The sequence below is a fragment of the Leptopilina boulardi genome, unplaced genomic scaffold (genome assembly GCF_019393585.1).
Source record: "Leptopilina boulardi isolate dan_hultmark-lab unplaced genomic scaffold, ZJU_Lbou_2.1 LbouV2_5, whole genome shotgun sequence".
Classification (NCBI taxonomy): Eukaryota; Metazoa; Arthropoda; class Insecta; order Hymenoptera; family Figitidae; genus Leptopilina; species Leptopilina boulardi.
In genome coordinates this window covers 1-15,709 of record NW_026137994.1, presented here as the reverse complement: position 1 = coordinate 15,709, position 15,709 = coordinate 1, and the positions used below count along the sequence as shown (strand labels likewise).

Genomic DNA, 15,709 nt, shown 5'->3' with positions numbered 1-15,709 from the left:
TGAAACAAGTTTATTAAACTGATTTAAAATAGGTTTGGACTTGTTTAAATTGGTATGAACAATTTTTAAATATGTTTAAACTGGTTTAAACTTGTTTCAAACTTGTCTTAACTGGTTTAAACTTGTTAAAACTGGTTTGAAATAGGTCTGTACTTGTTTCGACTTGTTTAAACTGGTTTGAGCAAGTTTAAATTGTGTTTGGTCTAGTTTAAAATATGTTTAAACTGGTTTAAAATAGGTTTGGACTTTTTTAAATTGGTTTGAACTTTTTTAAAATATGTTTGAACTGGTTTGAACTAATTTGAAATGGTTTAAACCGATTTAAAACAGAATTAAACTAGTTTAAATTTGTTTCGAACTTGTTTAAACTGGTTTAAATTTGTTTCGAACTTGTTTTAACTGGTTTAAACTTGTTTAATATAGGTTTGTACTTGTTTGGACTTGTTTAAACTGATTTGAACCAGTTTAAAATATGTTTGAACTGGTTTGAACTTGTTTAAACTGGTTTTAAAATAGGTTTGTACTTGTCTAAACTTGTTTGAACTAGGTTTGTACTACTTTAAAATAGGTTTGAACTGGTTTGAACTAATTTAAACTGATTTAAAATAGATTTAAACTAATTTGAACCGGTTTAAAATAGATTTGGACTGGTTTTTTGGAATTTTTTTTTTTTTCAAAAAATTATTTGACAAAATTCCTTTCTATTTTTTTTTTCTCTCTCTGAATCATATAGGTGGCATTGCGGTGAATAAAACGCCACAAATTGTACTTTTAACATTTGACGATGCCGTTAATGATTTAAATAAACCATTGTACGCGGATTTATTTGAAAAGGGACGAAAAAATCCAAATGGTTGTCCAATATCGGCAACATTTTATGTATCACATGAATGGACCGATTACAGTCAAGTACAAAATCTTTATGCCGGCGGCCACGAGATGGCGTCTCACACAGTTTCGTAAGTTCGGCTGGCTCTCTTACCGCAATTGTTTTAATTTTTTTTTTTTTTCATTTTTTTTAATGTGAAAAGCTTTAAATTGCACTATACATTTAAATGTTTTTTCATTATTATATCGATGGTTTACAAAAAAAAAAGAATCCAAACAAAAAAAAATTTTTTTTTCATTATATTTAATTTTGAAAAAAATATTATTATTAATTACTTTTTTCCCCCGTGAATAATTAAAAAATAAAGAATTAAATTAAATTAATAAATAATTAAAAATAAATTTAAAAAAAAAAAAATTTCCAAATTTTCTAGTAAAAAAAAAATGTTTGAAATTAAAATATTTTTTGATCGGAATATTTTTGTAGAAATTTTTTTTCTCTCAATTATAATTTTTTTTTTATAGTAAAAATTGAAAAAAAAAATTAAATAAAAAAAGTAATTATAAAGAAATTATTAAAACAAAGAAAATCGAAGAAATAGAAAAAAAAATAAATAAAAGTGAGAAGTGTTTGTGATTCCTTGAGTGAATTATTGCTTAACCATCGATATAATCGCGATTCACGATGTTTTTCATTGGGTTGCCACTATACACACCGGATATCACGAGTCTCATCAACATATCGCCTAAGAAGATTCACGCCATTATCTTCGTTTCTTACGGGATTTCATTATCGCTCCGCATTCGGTTTCTTTTTTTTTTCCTCAAAGGGGGGAGGGGGACAATAATCAAAGGAAACTGTGTCCTTGAGGTTTAAGAGAACAAAAAAAAAAAAAAAAAAAATTAAATAAAATAAAAAAAAATTAATTTTCTTTAAAAGATTGTGAAAAAGAAAAAAAAACCCAGATGAGTTCGCTTTCCTCAAGGTCGTCACGTTCCCTAGAAAGTTATATGGCTTTTTATTTGCAGAAAACAACAAATGTTTATCTATTTTTATTTCAAAAAAAAAAATATATTTAAATAATTTTTTATTTTTGTTATTTGAAATTTTTTCAAAAAACTCAAAAAATAATAATTATTATTATTATTATTATTGAAAATAAAATTACTATTATTATTATTATAATATTATTATTATTTATTTTATTATCATTTACAAAAATAATAATAATTATTAATATTTTTTTTTGTTATTAATATTAAAAATTAGTAAAACAAAATTTTAGGGAAAAAATATTTTTTGTTTTCTACATTAAAAGAAAAATTGTTAATTTTTTTTTTTGCTAAAAACTAATTTTGCATCACTAACATGAAAAATTTTTTTTTTCTTTCTCCCAACCTTTTCACTTCTTTTACATTGTCATACGTATCCATAATACATTCATACTTTCATTTCTTTAAATTGTTCAAATTAATTGAATTTACTTTTTTTTTTGTCTTTTTAAACAAAAATAAAATATATCTAAATTAAAAAAAAAAAAATTCAATTTAAAAAAATCCATTTTTTTTTCATTATAACTAAAAAAAAAATTAAATTAAATTTTCAAAAATACAAAAAAAATCTTTTTTTGACGTTAAAAAATAATTTACAAAAAAAAATAAAAACACTGATAACATTATAAAAACAATGAATCCTACCCACAATCCTTTTATGCTCCTTTTGAAAACAAAAACAAAAAAAAACAAAAAATCAGGAGACTACTTGCCAGAGGAGATACCGCAAATCGTGCTCCTGACCTTCGACGATTCCGTGAACGACCTTAACAAGGGTCTGTACGCGGATCTCTTTGAAAAGGGCAGAAAGAACCCCAATGGCTGTCCCATCTCGGCGTCCTTCTACGTGTCCCACGAATGGACCGACTACAGCCAAGTTCAAAATTTATACGCTTCTGGTCACGAGATTGCCTCCCACACGGTCTCGTAAGTACTTCAAAAAAAAAAAAAAAGAGCACACACCCTTTTTAATTTTTTTTTTCAATTATTACAAAAAAGAAAAAAATTTCCTAATTTATCAATTTTTTTTACACTAATTTGTTTATTTTTTAATAACAAATTTTTTAAAATTTTATTTTAATTTTCCCCCTTTTTTTATTTTAATTTTTTTTAAATTTTTTATTTAATTTCCCCTCCCCCCTACAAATGTTATTAATTTTTATTTATTTTTCCCCCTATTTGTTATTAATTTTTATTTATTTATTTCTTTCCCTATTTGTTATTAATTTTTATTTATTTATTTCTTTCCCTATTTGTTATTAATTTTTATTTATTTATTTCTTCCCCTATTTGTTATTTATTTTTACTTATTTATTTGTTATTTTTAAATTTTGTGTATTTTCTGTCGATTATGATTATGTAGCATCGATTTATCGATATAAAATGATCGATATATCGAATTTTCATAAGCGATAAACGATATGTTCAACATATCGCTCGATCAAACAATGATTAATCGATATATCGTTACTTAATAGTCGATTTATCGATATGTCGATTGTTAAAAATCGATTAATTGATATATCATTACTTACTAATCGATTTGTCGATATATCGATTGTTAAAAAGCGATTAATCGATATATTTTAATTTTATAACCGATTTTTTGAGATTAATCAATATATTGCAATTTTATAATCAATCTATTGTTACTTAATAATTGATTTTTCGATTGTTGAAAAGTAATTAATCGATATATCGTTAATTAATAATCGATTTATCAATATATCGATTGTTGACAAGTAATTAATCAATATATCGTTACTTAAAAATTGAATTATCAATATATCGATTGATAAAAATTGAATTATCGATATATCGATTGATAAAAATTGATTAATCGATATATCGTTACTTACAAATTTATATAACGATATATCGATTGATAAAAATTGATTAATCGATATATCGTTACTTACAAATTTATATATCGATATATCGATTATTAAAAAGCGATTTATTGTTATTTATTAGTCGATTTATAGAATATAAATTATTAAATAGCGATTTTTTGTTATTTATTCACCGATTTATCGATATATAGATATATCGTTACTTACTAATCGATTTGTCGATATATCGATTGTTAAAAAGCGATTAATCGATATATTGTAATTTCATAATCGTATTTTTGAGATTAATCAATATATTGCAATTTTATAATCAATCTATTGTTACTTAATAATTGATTTATCGATTGTTGAAAAGTAATTAATCGATATATCGTTAATTGATAATCGATTTATCAATATATCGATTGTTGACAAGTAATTAATCAATATATCGTTACTTAATAATTGAATTCTCGATATATCGATTAATAAAAATTGATTAATCGATATATCGTTACTTACAAATTTATATATCGATACATCGATTATTAAAAAGCGATTTATTGTTATTTATTAGTCGATTTATCGAAATATAAATTTTTAAATTGCGATTTATTGTTATTTATTCACTGATTTATCGATATATAGATTATTAAAATGTGATTTATCGATTAATCGATTGTTAAAAAGCGATTAATCGATATATCGTTACTTAATAGTCGATTTATCAATATATCGATTGTTAAAAAGCGAGTAATCGATGTATCGTAACTTAATAATCGATTTATCAATATATCAATTGTTAAAAACGATTAATCGATATATCGTTATTTAATAATCGATTTATCGATACATTGCTGTTTAATAATCGATATATTTTTGATATATCGCATTTTAAAATGCGATTAATCGATATATTTAATAGACATTTTTTTTTTTTTTATTAAAAATCGATTATGAAATATAAAAATTATGATATATTGAAAAATCGATTTTATCGATTATGGAATATTTTGATAATTTGCTTATGTCGATATATTGAAAAAAAAAACGTAATCTATATACTCGATCAATAAAAATAATAATTATCATTAAAAGAAAAAAAAAAAGTTGTTTGTAATTGTTATATACACTATTATAAAATATTTTAAGTCGGCTTTCATTACAAAGAGAATGACCAAAATGTTTTTACGTAAATTACGTAAAATTACGTATATAGAAATTAATAATGGTAATAATAATAGTAACAATTAACGAGAAAGTATTTATATTTATATTTATATATATATTGGAACTAATTGGCAATAAGGTGATATAATTAATATGAGTTTGAAATTCAGTTTTTTTTTTTTTTTTTAATAAGTGCATGTAGTAAAAAAAATTAACAAAATTTTACTTTCCAATTAGAGGAAAAAAAAATAGTTTCCTATTAAAAAAAAAAATAAAAAATAAAATAACGTTATTTATAGAAAAATATTCTTCGTTTGTTCCTATTAGAAATTAATTAGCATATGACTAATTAGAGTTTTAAAAAAAAAATTAATAAATTTTTTTAGTAAAAATTAAAATTTTGTTTATATATCTGAATTATTCATTTTTATTCAAAATTTCTCCTATTTTTTTTGAAAATTTTTATTGAGAAATTTATAATTAAATCAGAAGGTATAAAATTTTTAAAATTTCGATTTTTAATTTTAATTTACATGTTAATAAATAATTAAGTAATTAAATAAATAAATAAGTAAATAAATAAAAAAAAGAATTAAATAATTAAATAAATAAATTTAAAATCGATTTGTTTTTGCATCTAAATTTTTCTAAAAGTTATTTTATTTATAAATTATTATAATTTTCTTTTTTTTTTACACTAAAAATATATTAAAAATTAATAATTTTTTTTTTAATTTTTAATTTACTTTATTTTTTATTTTAATTTTTAAAAATTTACGAATTTTTAAGTTTAATATAATATTTTATATATTAATTATAGTATTTTAATTATAGTTTCCTCTAAAATTAATTAGAATTTTTTAAATATTTTCTATTTTTTATTATTATTATTAATTAAATAAAATTAATTATTATATTATTATAATTATTATTTATTATTTATTATTTATTAACTATTACATTATATAATATTATATATATATATTATTCTACATTATATAATATTGGTTTTTTTTTATTTTCCATTAAATATTTCTATAAAATCATTAATTTTTCATATAACGTAATTACAATTATTTCAATTTTAATTTAAATTAAATTAAAATAAAAAATAAATTAAATATCTAATTAATTTATATATATATATATATATTTTTTTTTTTATTTATATACGTCAATTATATTTAATTTTCTCCAATTTTAATTCCCTTAGTCACTTTTGATTGTGTAATGCACAACAATAAAATCTATTTTTTTTTTTTTAAATTTTTAAATTAAAAAATTGGAGCAATTATTAATTTTTTTTTTTTTTTTTTGTTCTTCATATATTATTCCAAGATTTCGCCTTTCATGAAAATAATAATCGTAGCATCGACCCACTAACACTCATCATCAGTTGGTGTAATAATTAAAGAGAGAGTATATATCTTAACCTGTCACTAATGCAGTTCATCACGCGCCTTTCGCTTTTTTTAATTTAATTTTTTTTTCTCTCTCTCTCTCTCTTAATTTACTTTAATTTTAGTCGCTCGCTTTATTATTTATTTGTGGTCATTTTGGGGGAATTTGATTAATTCACTGTCAATAATTTAAAAGTTGATGAAAAAATTTTTAAATTACAAAAATTAACACCTTAAATTATTATTGCTGCTTTTCATAAAAGTTTTTTTTTCTTCTTTTTTTTTTTAATAAAAGAGATTTAAATATTAAGACATAAATTTGAAAAAAAAATTTATAACCTTTTTTTCTATGTTTTTTTTTATTTTTAATAATAATGAGAAAAATCAATATATTTTTTTTTAATTTAATTTTTTTAAGTAATTTTTTTTTAAAAATATTTTTGTAATAAATAATTTTTTTTAATAAGTATTTTTTTAATAAATATTTTTTTTCTAATAAATAATGTTTTTTATAATAAATAATGTTTTTTATAATAAATAATTTTTTTTTAAATAAATAATAATTTTTTTATTAAATAATTTTTTATTTTAATAATCATTAATAATTTTTTGGCTTTTTACAAAAATTTTTTATATAATACTATAAATATTTAGCTAAATTAATTTACGTTGAAAATTTTATTTTTTTCTAAATTCAAAATATGATAAATAAAATAATAATAATAATAATAAATTTATTTCTCTTCTTTTCCTGTGAAAAACAAAATATAGACACAGCTTTGGAGAACAATTTTCAGCGAGAAAATGGGCCAGAGAAGTTGCTGGACAACGTGAAATTTTGGCAGCCTACGGAGGTGTTAAACTTGAAGATGTTCGAGGAATGAGAGCACCTTTCCTTTCGGTAAATTATTTATGAATAAATATTTTTCTCTTTTCTATACATACCAAGACATATTTTTATTAATTAATTTTAATTTCTCAAAAAAAAAAAAATTTTTATCCAAAACTTTCTAAAATTTTAATTGTGAAATATCGATATAAAAATTTTTTTTTTAAATTATCAAACAAATTTTTGATAATTAAATCGATATATCGATGAAAAAATCGATAAATCAATAATATCGATATATTTCTGTATCGATAAGTCGAATTAATACTCGATATATCGAAAAAGCAGGATATCGATTAGTCAAATGTATCGATTAATCGAATAATTGACACGTCGATATATATATCGAAAAATCATGCTATCGATAAATCAATGTATCGAAAAGTTGATTTATCCGTACAGTCGATTTATCGATAAATCGATCTGTGAATAAGTCGATATATCGAAGAACCAAACTATCGATAAGTCGATTTAACAATAAGTCGATCTATTGATGTATTGATAAGTCAACATATAGATTAATTGATAAGTCGATATATTGATCATTCAATAAGTCGATACATCGATAAATCGATATGTTAATTAGTCGATAAGTTAATGTATTGAAATGTATCGATTAAACAGTTATCGATTTAACAGTAAATCGATCTATCAAGAAATCGATAAATCGAATTTTTGACAATTCGATGTATCGAATAAACAGCCTATCGATAAAGTGTATCGATAGGTCGATTCGTCAGTAAGTCGATCTATCGATAAGTCGATATATTGATAAATCGATAAGTTAATATGTATATCGAAATATCGATTTATCGATAAATCGAACTGTGAATAATTTGATTATATCGATAAATCGAATTATGTATAAGTCGATATATCGAAAAATCGAGCTATCGATAAGTTAATATATATTGAAATATCAATCTATCGATAGGTTAATATATATCAAAATATCGATCTATCGAAAAGTCAACGTATCGATTGTTATCGATTGTAAATTGAGATATGAAACAAAAAATAGATTTTTCCTAAAATCAATTATGTTTTTATGACAATAAAAAAATATCAAAAAAAAATTCTCTTTTAGCGTTAAATTAAAGAAAAAAAAAAAACTATAATTCTCACTATAATGAAAGTTCGGAAAATGTCAGAAACAACAGAGTTGGCTTATTCAAGTCAAGGAGATACAATTAAATGCGCGCGGTTAATTAGTCATGATTATCTAAGAGTTATAAAAAGTTCAAGTATAGAAGTAGAAAAAAAAAATTGCAGATGTTGAGAAAAGAAGAAGAAAATGAGGAGTGGGGGGGGGGGTAAAAGATGAACTTTTAGTGTTATTCAAGTTGGTAATTGTTTCGAAAGGGAAAATCGCGTTCACCTTTTTTTTTTTTTTTTTTTTTTCTTTTTTTCTTCTAGTACTATATATATGTACATTAATATATAGGCAATTATTAAATTTTTCATGAAGACAAAAAAAAAAAAAAAAAAAAAAAAGAAGATGATGATGAAGAAAAAAAGGAAGAAAATGAAACCTCGGCAATAACCTCGTAACACTATAAACGATTAAGTTACCCATTTAATCGCCTTCTTATGTTATGAGAATGACTATTCATATCAAGAATTAATTTTATACTATGTGAAATGAAACGAGAGGAGGCCTAGGGACTTTATATTTTTCCAAAGGGCAATCGTTAAAAACGATCATAAACGCTCGCTTATGTAATGTGAGATTTTCTCGTCCGTGCGCAACAAAATTTTAATTTATATAAAATGAAATGTTTGCCTTCTAATCGACAAATAAATATTACATATATATATGAATCTCGATAAATTAAATTATTCAAAAGAATTTTAATTTACATATTTTTAATATTTACATTTATCTTGATTAAACATTGCATTAATTATATATGAAATTCTTGGCTAGAAATATTAAAAAAAAAAAAAAATTTTTTTTAAATTATCGAAAATGTATCGATAGACAAATCAATTAAAAATCGATATATCGATTAAGAATCGAATTAAAATCGATATATCGATTAAGTATTGATAAGTCGAATTCGAAATCGTTTATATCGATATATTCACTTACTATCGACAAATCGACTTAATTTCGATACATTGACTAAGTATCGATAAATCGAACTAATATCGATACTTTGTTATATTGATCATGTTTCGATAAATCGACTTGATTTCGATATAAAAAATTAATATCGATATATTCGATTAAGTATCGATAAATCGAATTAATATCGATATATTCGATTAAGTATCGATAAATCGAATTAATATCGATATATCGATATACAAAATGAGAATTGATAAATCGAATTAATATCGATACATTGATATATTTACGATGTATCGATAAATCGATTTGATTTCGATATAACAAATTAATATCGATAAAATATCGATAAATCGAATTTATATCGATACATTGATATATTTACGATGTATCGATAAATCGATTTGATTTCGATATAACAAATTAATATCGATAAAATATCGATAAATCGAATTTATATCGATATACTGACTGAGTACCGATAAATCGATTTTTCAATCAATACATTGATATATTGTTTAAGTTGTCGATAAAATGATTAATTTTGATTTATCAATGAACATTCGATAAATTGAGTCTATATCGACTAAAAGATTGATAAATCGATTAAAGATCGATACATCGATTATCATAATCGATAAATCGATTAACATAATCGATAAATCGATTAACATAATCGATATATCGATTAAAATCATCGATATATCGATTGAAATAATCGATAAATCGACTTAAAAAAAAAGAAAATACAAATATTTGATAAATTTTTTTTTAAATTTTTGTTTCTTTTGCAGGTTGGTGGCAACAATATGTTCAAAATGCTTTGGGATTTAAATTTCACATATGACTCGTCAATGCCAATTTATGAAAATCGACCACCAAGTTGGCCATATACCTTAGATTATAAACTATTCCACGATTGTATGATACCACCATGTCCAACAAGATCATATCCAGGATTATGGGAAGTTCCCATGGTAATGTGGCAAGATTTAAATGGCGGTAGATGTTCAATGGGTGATGCATGCAGTAATCCACCAACACCCGATGGCGTTTATAAAATGTTGATTAAAAATTTTGAACGACACTACACGACAAACAGGTTTGATTGTTAATTTTTTTTTTTTTTTATTAACATTAACAAAACCATTAATATTCCTATCTCTGCAATGTCAAAAAATTGTTCTAAAAGAATTTCACTTCTATATATATTAACGTAAGACTACGTATTTTTACGTAAAAAATACTCTTTTTTACCGTAAAATACGTAACTGTACGGAATGCTACATATTTATTTAAAAATACATAAATAAAAGGAGTGATAGTACGTATCAATGTAAATCTATGTATTTTTACGTAAAATACGTAATAGTACGCATAAATTTTGTACGTAAAATACGTAGTAATACGCATCAACAATGTAAAATGTATTTTTAAGTGAGATACGAATTAGTACGAAACCCTTAAGTTTACGTAAGATACGTAATAAAAGACTTCAACGTACTTTTATGTATTTTAACGTAAGATACAAAAAATAGTACGAATACGTAAGTTTATGTAAGATACGAAAACGTAAGTTTACGTAAGATAGTAATAGTATATACTTTGACGTATTTTTCCGTATTTTAACGTTAGATACGAAATAGTAAGTATCAATGTAAAAATACGTATGTTTACGTAAGATACATAATAGTAGGCATCAACATAAGATTTACGTATTTTTACATAAACTATGTAATAGTACGCACCAACGTAAGAATACGTATGTTTTACGTTAGATTCATAATAGAACGTAACAAATTAATTTTACGTACTATTAAGTCAAATACATAATAATACGCATTAACGTAGTAATTAATATGTATTTTTACTTAAAACATGTAGCATTTAGAATTCTCATAAAAATGCGTATTTATACGTAAAATACGTATAATAAGTATCAAGGTGTACTTCATGTTCCCTTAATATTACGTACAAATTGTAGGTACTATGGATTTTTACGTAAGGTTACGTATCTTAACGTAAAATTACGCAACCTTACGCAACAATACGCATATTTACGTAAACTTACGTAAGTTTACGTAAGCTTACGTATTCTTATGTAAATTTACGTATTTTTACGTAAGTTTACGTAATCTTACGTATTTTTACGTAAGTTTACGTAATCTTACGTAGATTTACGTAACCTTACGTATACGAAATAAAAAAAAAGTTTTTATAATTTTCAGAGCTCCATTTGGTCTTTTCTATCATGCTGCATGGTTTACGCAAGCACATCATAAAGAAGGTTTTATCTCCTTCCTGGATACAATTGTTGCAATGGACGACGTATGGGTAATAACCAATTGGCAAGCATTGCAATGGGTGAGAAATCCAACACCCCTTGGTCTTCTCGACAATTTCGAGCCATTTGGCTGTAACTATCCGGTAAGAATTTTGTTTGTTTTTTTTTTTTTATTTTCAAACATTAATTCCCATAACTAAAATACCAAAAAAAGAGAAAAAAAAAAAAAAGACGAGAAATTGTCAATAGAATCGTAAAATTGAATATTTTAATAATGCTATTGATTACGCGATATTCTTCCTTATATACTCATCTTTTTTTCTCTCATCATCATCATCATTTTTTTTTTTTTTATGAATTTAAATTTTAACATTGCGCTCGTTTTCATTGGAATTTACAGGACAGGCCAAAGAAGTGCAACAACCCTAAGGTCTGCAACCTTTGGCACAAGAGTGGAGTTCGATATATGAAGACATGTCAAGCGTGTCCGGATATTTATCCATGGACGGGTAAAACAGGAATTCGCAGCAGTCGCATCGACAACGAGATCGACACTCATGAATGAGAAAAAAATTAAATGAGCATCAGAAAATGAGAAAGAGAGAGAGAGAGAGAACGAAAAAAACGAAAAGGAGTAAGTGAATTTAAAAAAAAAAAGAGAGAAAACGATAGAAATAATGAAATTGAGCGAAAAAGATAGAAATAGAAGAAGAGAGAGAGAGAGAGAAAAAAAAGAGAGAGAATGCATGAATGAGTGAAAGAGATGAATATTAAGACCCACCAATAAACGGTTATTGAAAAATCGAATGAACGACATTTTATAACACAAAAATTTTCGCGCCATATGATTTATCGAAATTTTCGTATCGATATTTATAAATCGATTCTAAAAAATCGATGCTTCCCCATCGAAATATATCGATAATTTACGATCGATTCTTTAATATCGATATTTAAAAATCGATCTATCAATAATTCTAAATCAATTCTTTAATATCGATATATCGATAGTCCTAACTCGATCAGAAAAATATCGATATTTATAAATCGATAAATCTAAATCGTTATATGGATAATTTTAAATTGATTATTTAATATCGATATGTCGATAATAAAAAATCGATTTTGAATTATCGATATTAATGAATCGATATATCGATAATTTTAAATCGATCCTAAAAATATCGATATTTATAAATCGATAAATCGTTATATTGATAATTCTAAATCGATTCATTAATATCGATAATTCTAAATAGATCCTAAAAATATCGATATTTATGAATCGATATATTGATAAGTCTAAATCAATTCTTTAATATCGATATATCGATAATCCTAACTCGATACGAAAAATATCAATATTTATAAATCGATAAATCTAAATCGTTATATCGATAATTTTAAATTGATTATTTAATATCAATATGTCGATAATAAATAATCGATTTAGAATTATCGATATTTATGAATCGATATATAGATAATTTTAAATCGATCCTAAAAATATCGATATATCGATAAATCGTTATATTGATAAATCGTTATATTGATAATTCTAAATTGATTTATTCATATCGATAATTCTAAATCGATACTAAAAAATCGATATATCGATAATTCTACATCGATATTAAAAATATCGATATTTACATATCGATCTATCAATAATTCTAAATCGATTTTTAAAAATCAATACCATAATTTCGATATTATCAAATCGATATGTCGATAATTTTAAATCGATCTTATAATATCGATAATTTTTAAATCGATAAATCTTTATCGATACTATAATATCAATATATTTGCCATTGATTGTACAAAACAGTATTTTTTTAATTTTAATTGATTTTGATATAAAAAATTATTTTTTAAAAAAATTTATTAAAAAAAATTATTTTTATTTAATAATTTTTTGTTTTTAATTTTTTTTTTTACATAAATTTTGTTCAAAAAAAAAGAATTTTTAAACAATCGTTCAATGTATGACAGTGGAAATGATTGCATATTTGTCCGTTTATTTTTGGTGGGTCTAAGGGGAGGTACACATGCCATTAATCTCATTTATTTGTACTTATAATTTTTTTTTTTTTCTACACGATTCATATACAGTCTCTATTAAAAGGAAAAAAAATCGAGAAATTGAGAGATTCTCTTACACATATAAATATTATTTCGAAATTATTCACATCTTTTTCAATATTAATTTATCGTTAAATATTTTTAAATATATTAAAAATAAAAAAAAAAATTTCTTAAGACAAAAAATATTTTTAATTTAAGGAATTTTCTTTTGATTTCATTGGTAAATTAATTTTGAGAAAGTTTCGAGAAAAAAAGAGACATTTTGCGAAATAAAAAGGAGGGTAACAAAAGTAAAAAAAAAAAAAAAAAGAGTAACAAAATAAAAATCTTAGCTTAATTCTAATTGGCTCAATGAAACATATCATTTTTTGAGATGCCCTCTCTTTGTTTTTGCCCCCAGGAATAATCTAATTATTTATATAGGTAAATATATTTTTTTATAATTTTATTTTTTTTTTGCAAAATTTTATTTCAACGTCATACAATAATTATTATATTTAAAAAAGGAGAATCAAAAAAAAAAAATAAATAAATAAATAAAAGGGACGAATTAATCGAAGAAATGATGAGAGTCATAAACTTCGAGACTTAATTGTTTTCGTCGTTGTCATCGTCGATAGTGGAAAAAAATCAGTTTCAAAAAAAAAAAAAAAGCCCCTTATAAATGCAATTATAAGAAACAAAAAGTCAGAAAAATTTTTATTTATCGACGAATGTGAAAAGCAGAATATATTTTTATTTCTTTTTTTAATTTTTTAATTATCATATAATTTTTTTTCCTCCTTAAAAAAACTGATTTATTTCCACCAATAAAATAGAATGTATTAGCAATTTAAAAATTATTCATAATTATGTATTCGAATTCACGAAGGAAAAAAAAAATTATTTTTTTTCCTGAATTCAAAAGCCTTTTTTTGCGAAGAACTTAAAAATATTTATTCACTTTTTTTGTATTTTTTTTTTTTTTTAGTAAAAAAAGTATATATATATATATAACAGAATAATAATAATTATTATTATTGTAATAATAAATAATGAAAGTATTTTTCTCGGCGATACTTTAAAACGAGGAGCTTTAGATCAATTTACATATTATATATAAATATATAAATAAATAAATATTTAAAATATTGACAATAAGAAACTTTAGATGCCTTTTTTTAAGTGCCTAGCGTCGTGCGATTGTGATGAATTTCGTGCACTAAACAAATCGATAGATATAAAATGTAAATCGATTTTGTTCGAAGATGATTGCGTTTCTTCTTTATATGCAAAAAAAAAAGGAAAAAAAAAGAAATCAAAATGCGATTATTGTCGTCATTTATGCGAACAAAACGTCGTTCTTAAATATTTTTTTAGAATCTAAATTAAAATTGACTTGTAATAAATAAATATTTCATTATAGTATTTAATATTCTGTTTTATGATTTTAAAAAAATCCTAATTCTTTCGTATGTTATGCAAAATTACATATTTTACGCGGAGTTACGTATTGATACGTATTTTTACGCATTCATTCATTTTAAACTAGCATCAAAACTTGTTCGGACTAGTTTCAACTAGTTTGTAACTCATTTTTTTCTTTTTTTTTTAAATTTGGTTTTTCAATTATGTAATAATTCCCTTTTTGTACAAAGTCCCATAGTTTACATACTGTTACTTACAGTAGTACGTAATTTAAATAATATTGCAAAACTAGGTATTTAAAATAATTAAATGACATTTTATAAGGAAGGGGTTTCCCGAAATAATGAAAAGTAAACATTTTTTTTAGCTGAAAAATTAAAAAAAATGTATTCGAAATTTGAAAAAATTGGATTATCACAATAATTATCTACATATAGTAACTTACCATTTAGTCGATAAAGTAGATCACGAAAATAATACAGTCAATTACCAACTGGTTTTTAAATCACTTACCGTTCGTGTAATCAGTAAACAAAAAATTGGACAAGAACAAGCTGACTACTTTATTCCAATTTCTGGTACAAAATACACCCAAAAGTGTAGAAAAAAATTGACAGCCAAATACGAGTAGAGGAAGACACCTATTACCACCAAAAACTCATCCAACCCAAAAATCCAAAAAAATAA

At 23.1% G+C, this 15,709-nt stretch overlaps 1 protein-coding gene across 3 annotated transcripts in view; it reads left to right on the top strand.

Annotated features, from left to right (window-relative positions):
* Positions 1-15,027, top strand: part of LOC127289687 (uncharacterized) — a 111,043-nt gene extending 96,016 nt beyond the window's left edge. For 2 of the 3 annotated variants that reach the window (XM_051317779.1, XM_051317777.1), the window contains 5 exons: positions 2,583-2,808; positions 7,055-7,184; positions 10,038-10,345; positions 11,472-11,670; positions 11,928-15,027. In XM_051317779.1, the coding sequence (XP_051173736.1) occupies positions 2,583-2,808; positions 7,055-7,184; positions 10,038-10,345; positions 11,472-11,670; positions 11,928-12,092 (1,028 nt within the window). In that variant the 3' untranslated portion in view covers positions 12,093-15,027. Of the gene's footprint in view, positions 1-733; positions 960-2,582; positions 2,809-7,054; positions 7,185-10,037; positions 10,346-11,471; positions 11,671-11,927 lie in introns of all 3 variants that reach the window. The other variant, XM_051317778.1, reaches the window with a different exon arrangement.
* The last annotated feature ends 682 nt before the right edge of the window (positions 15,028-15,709 follow it).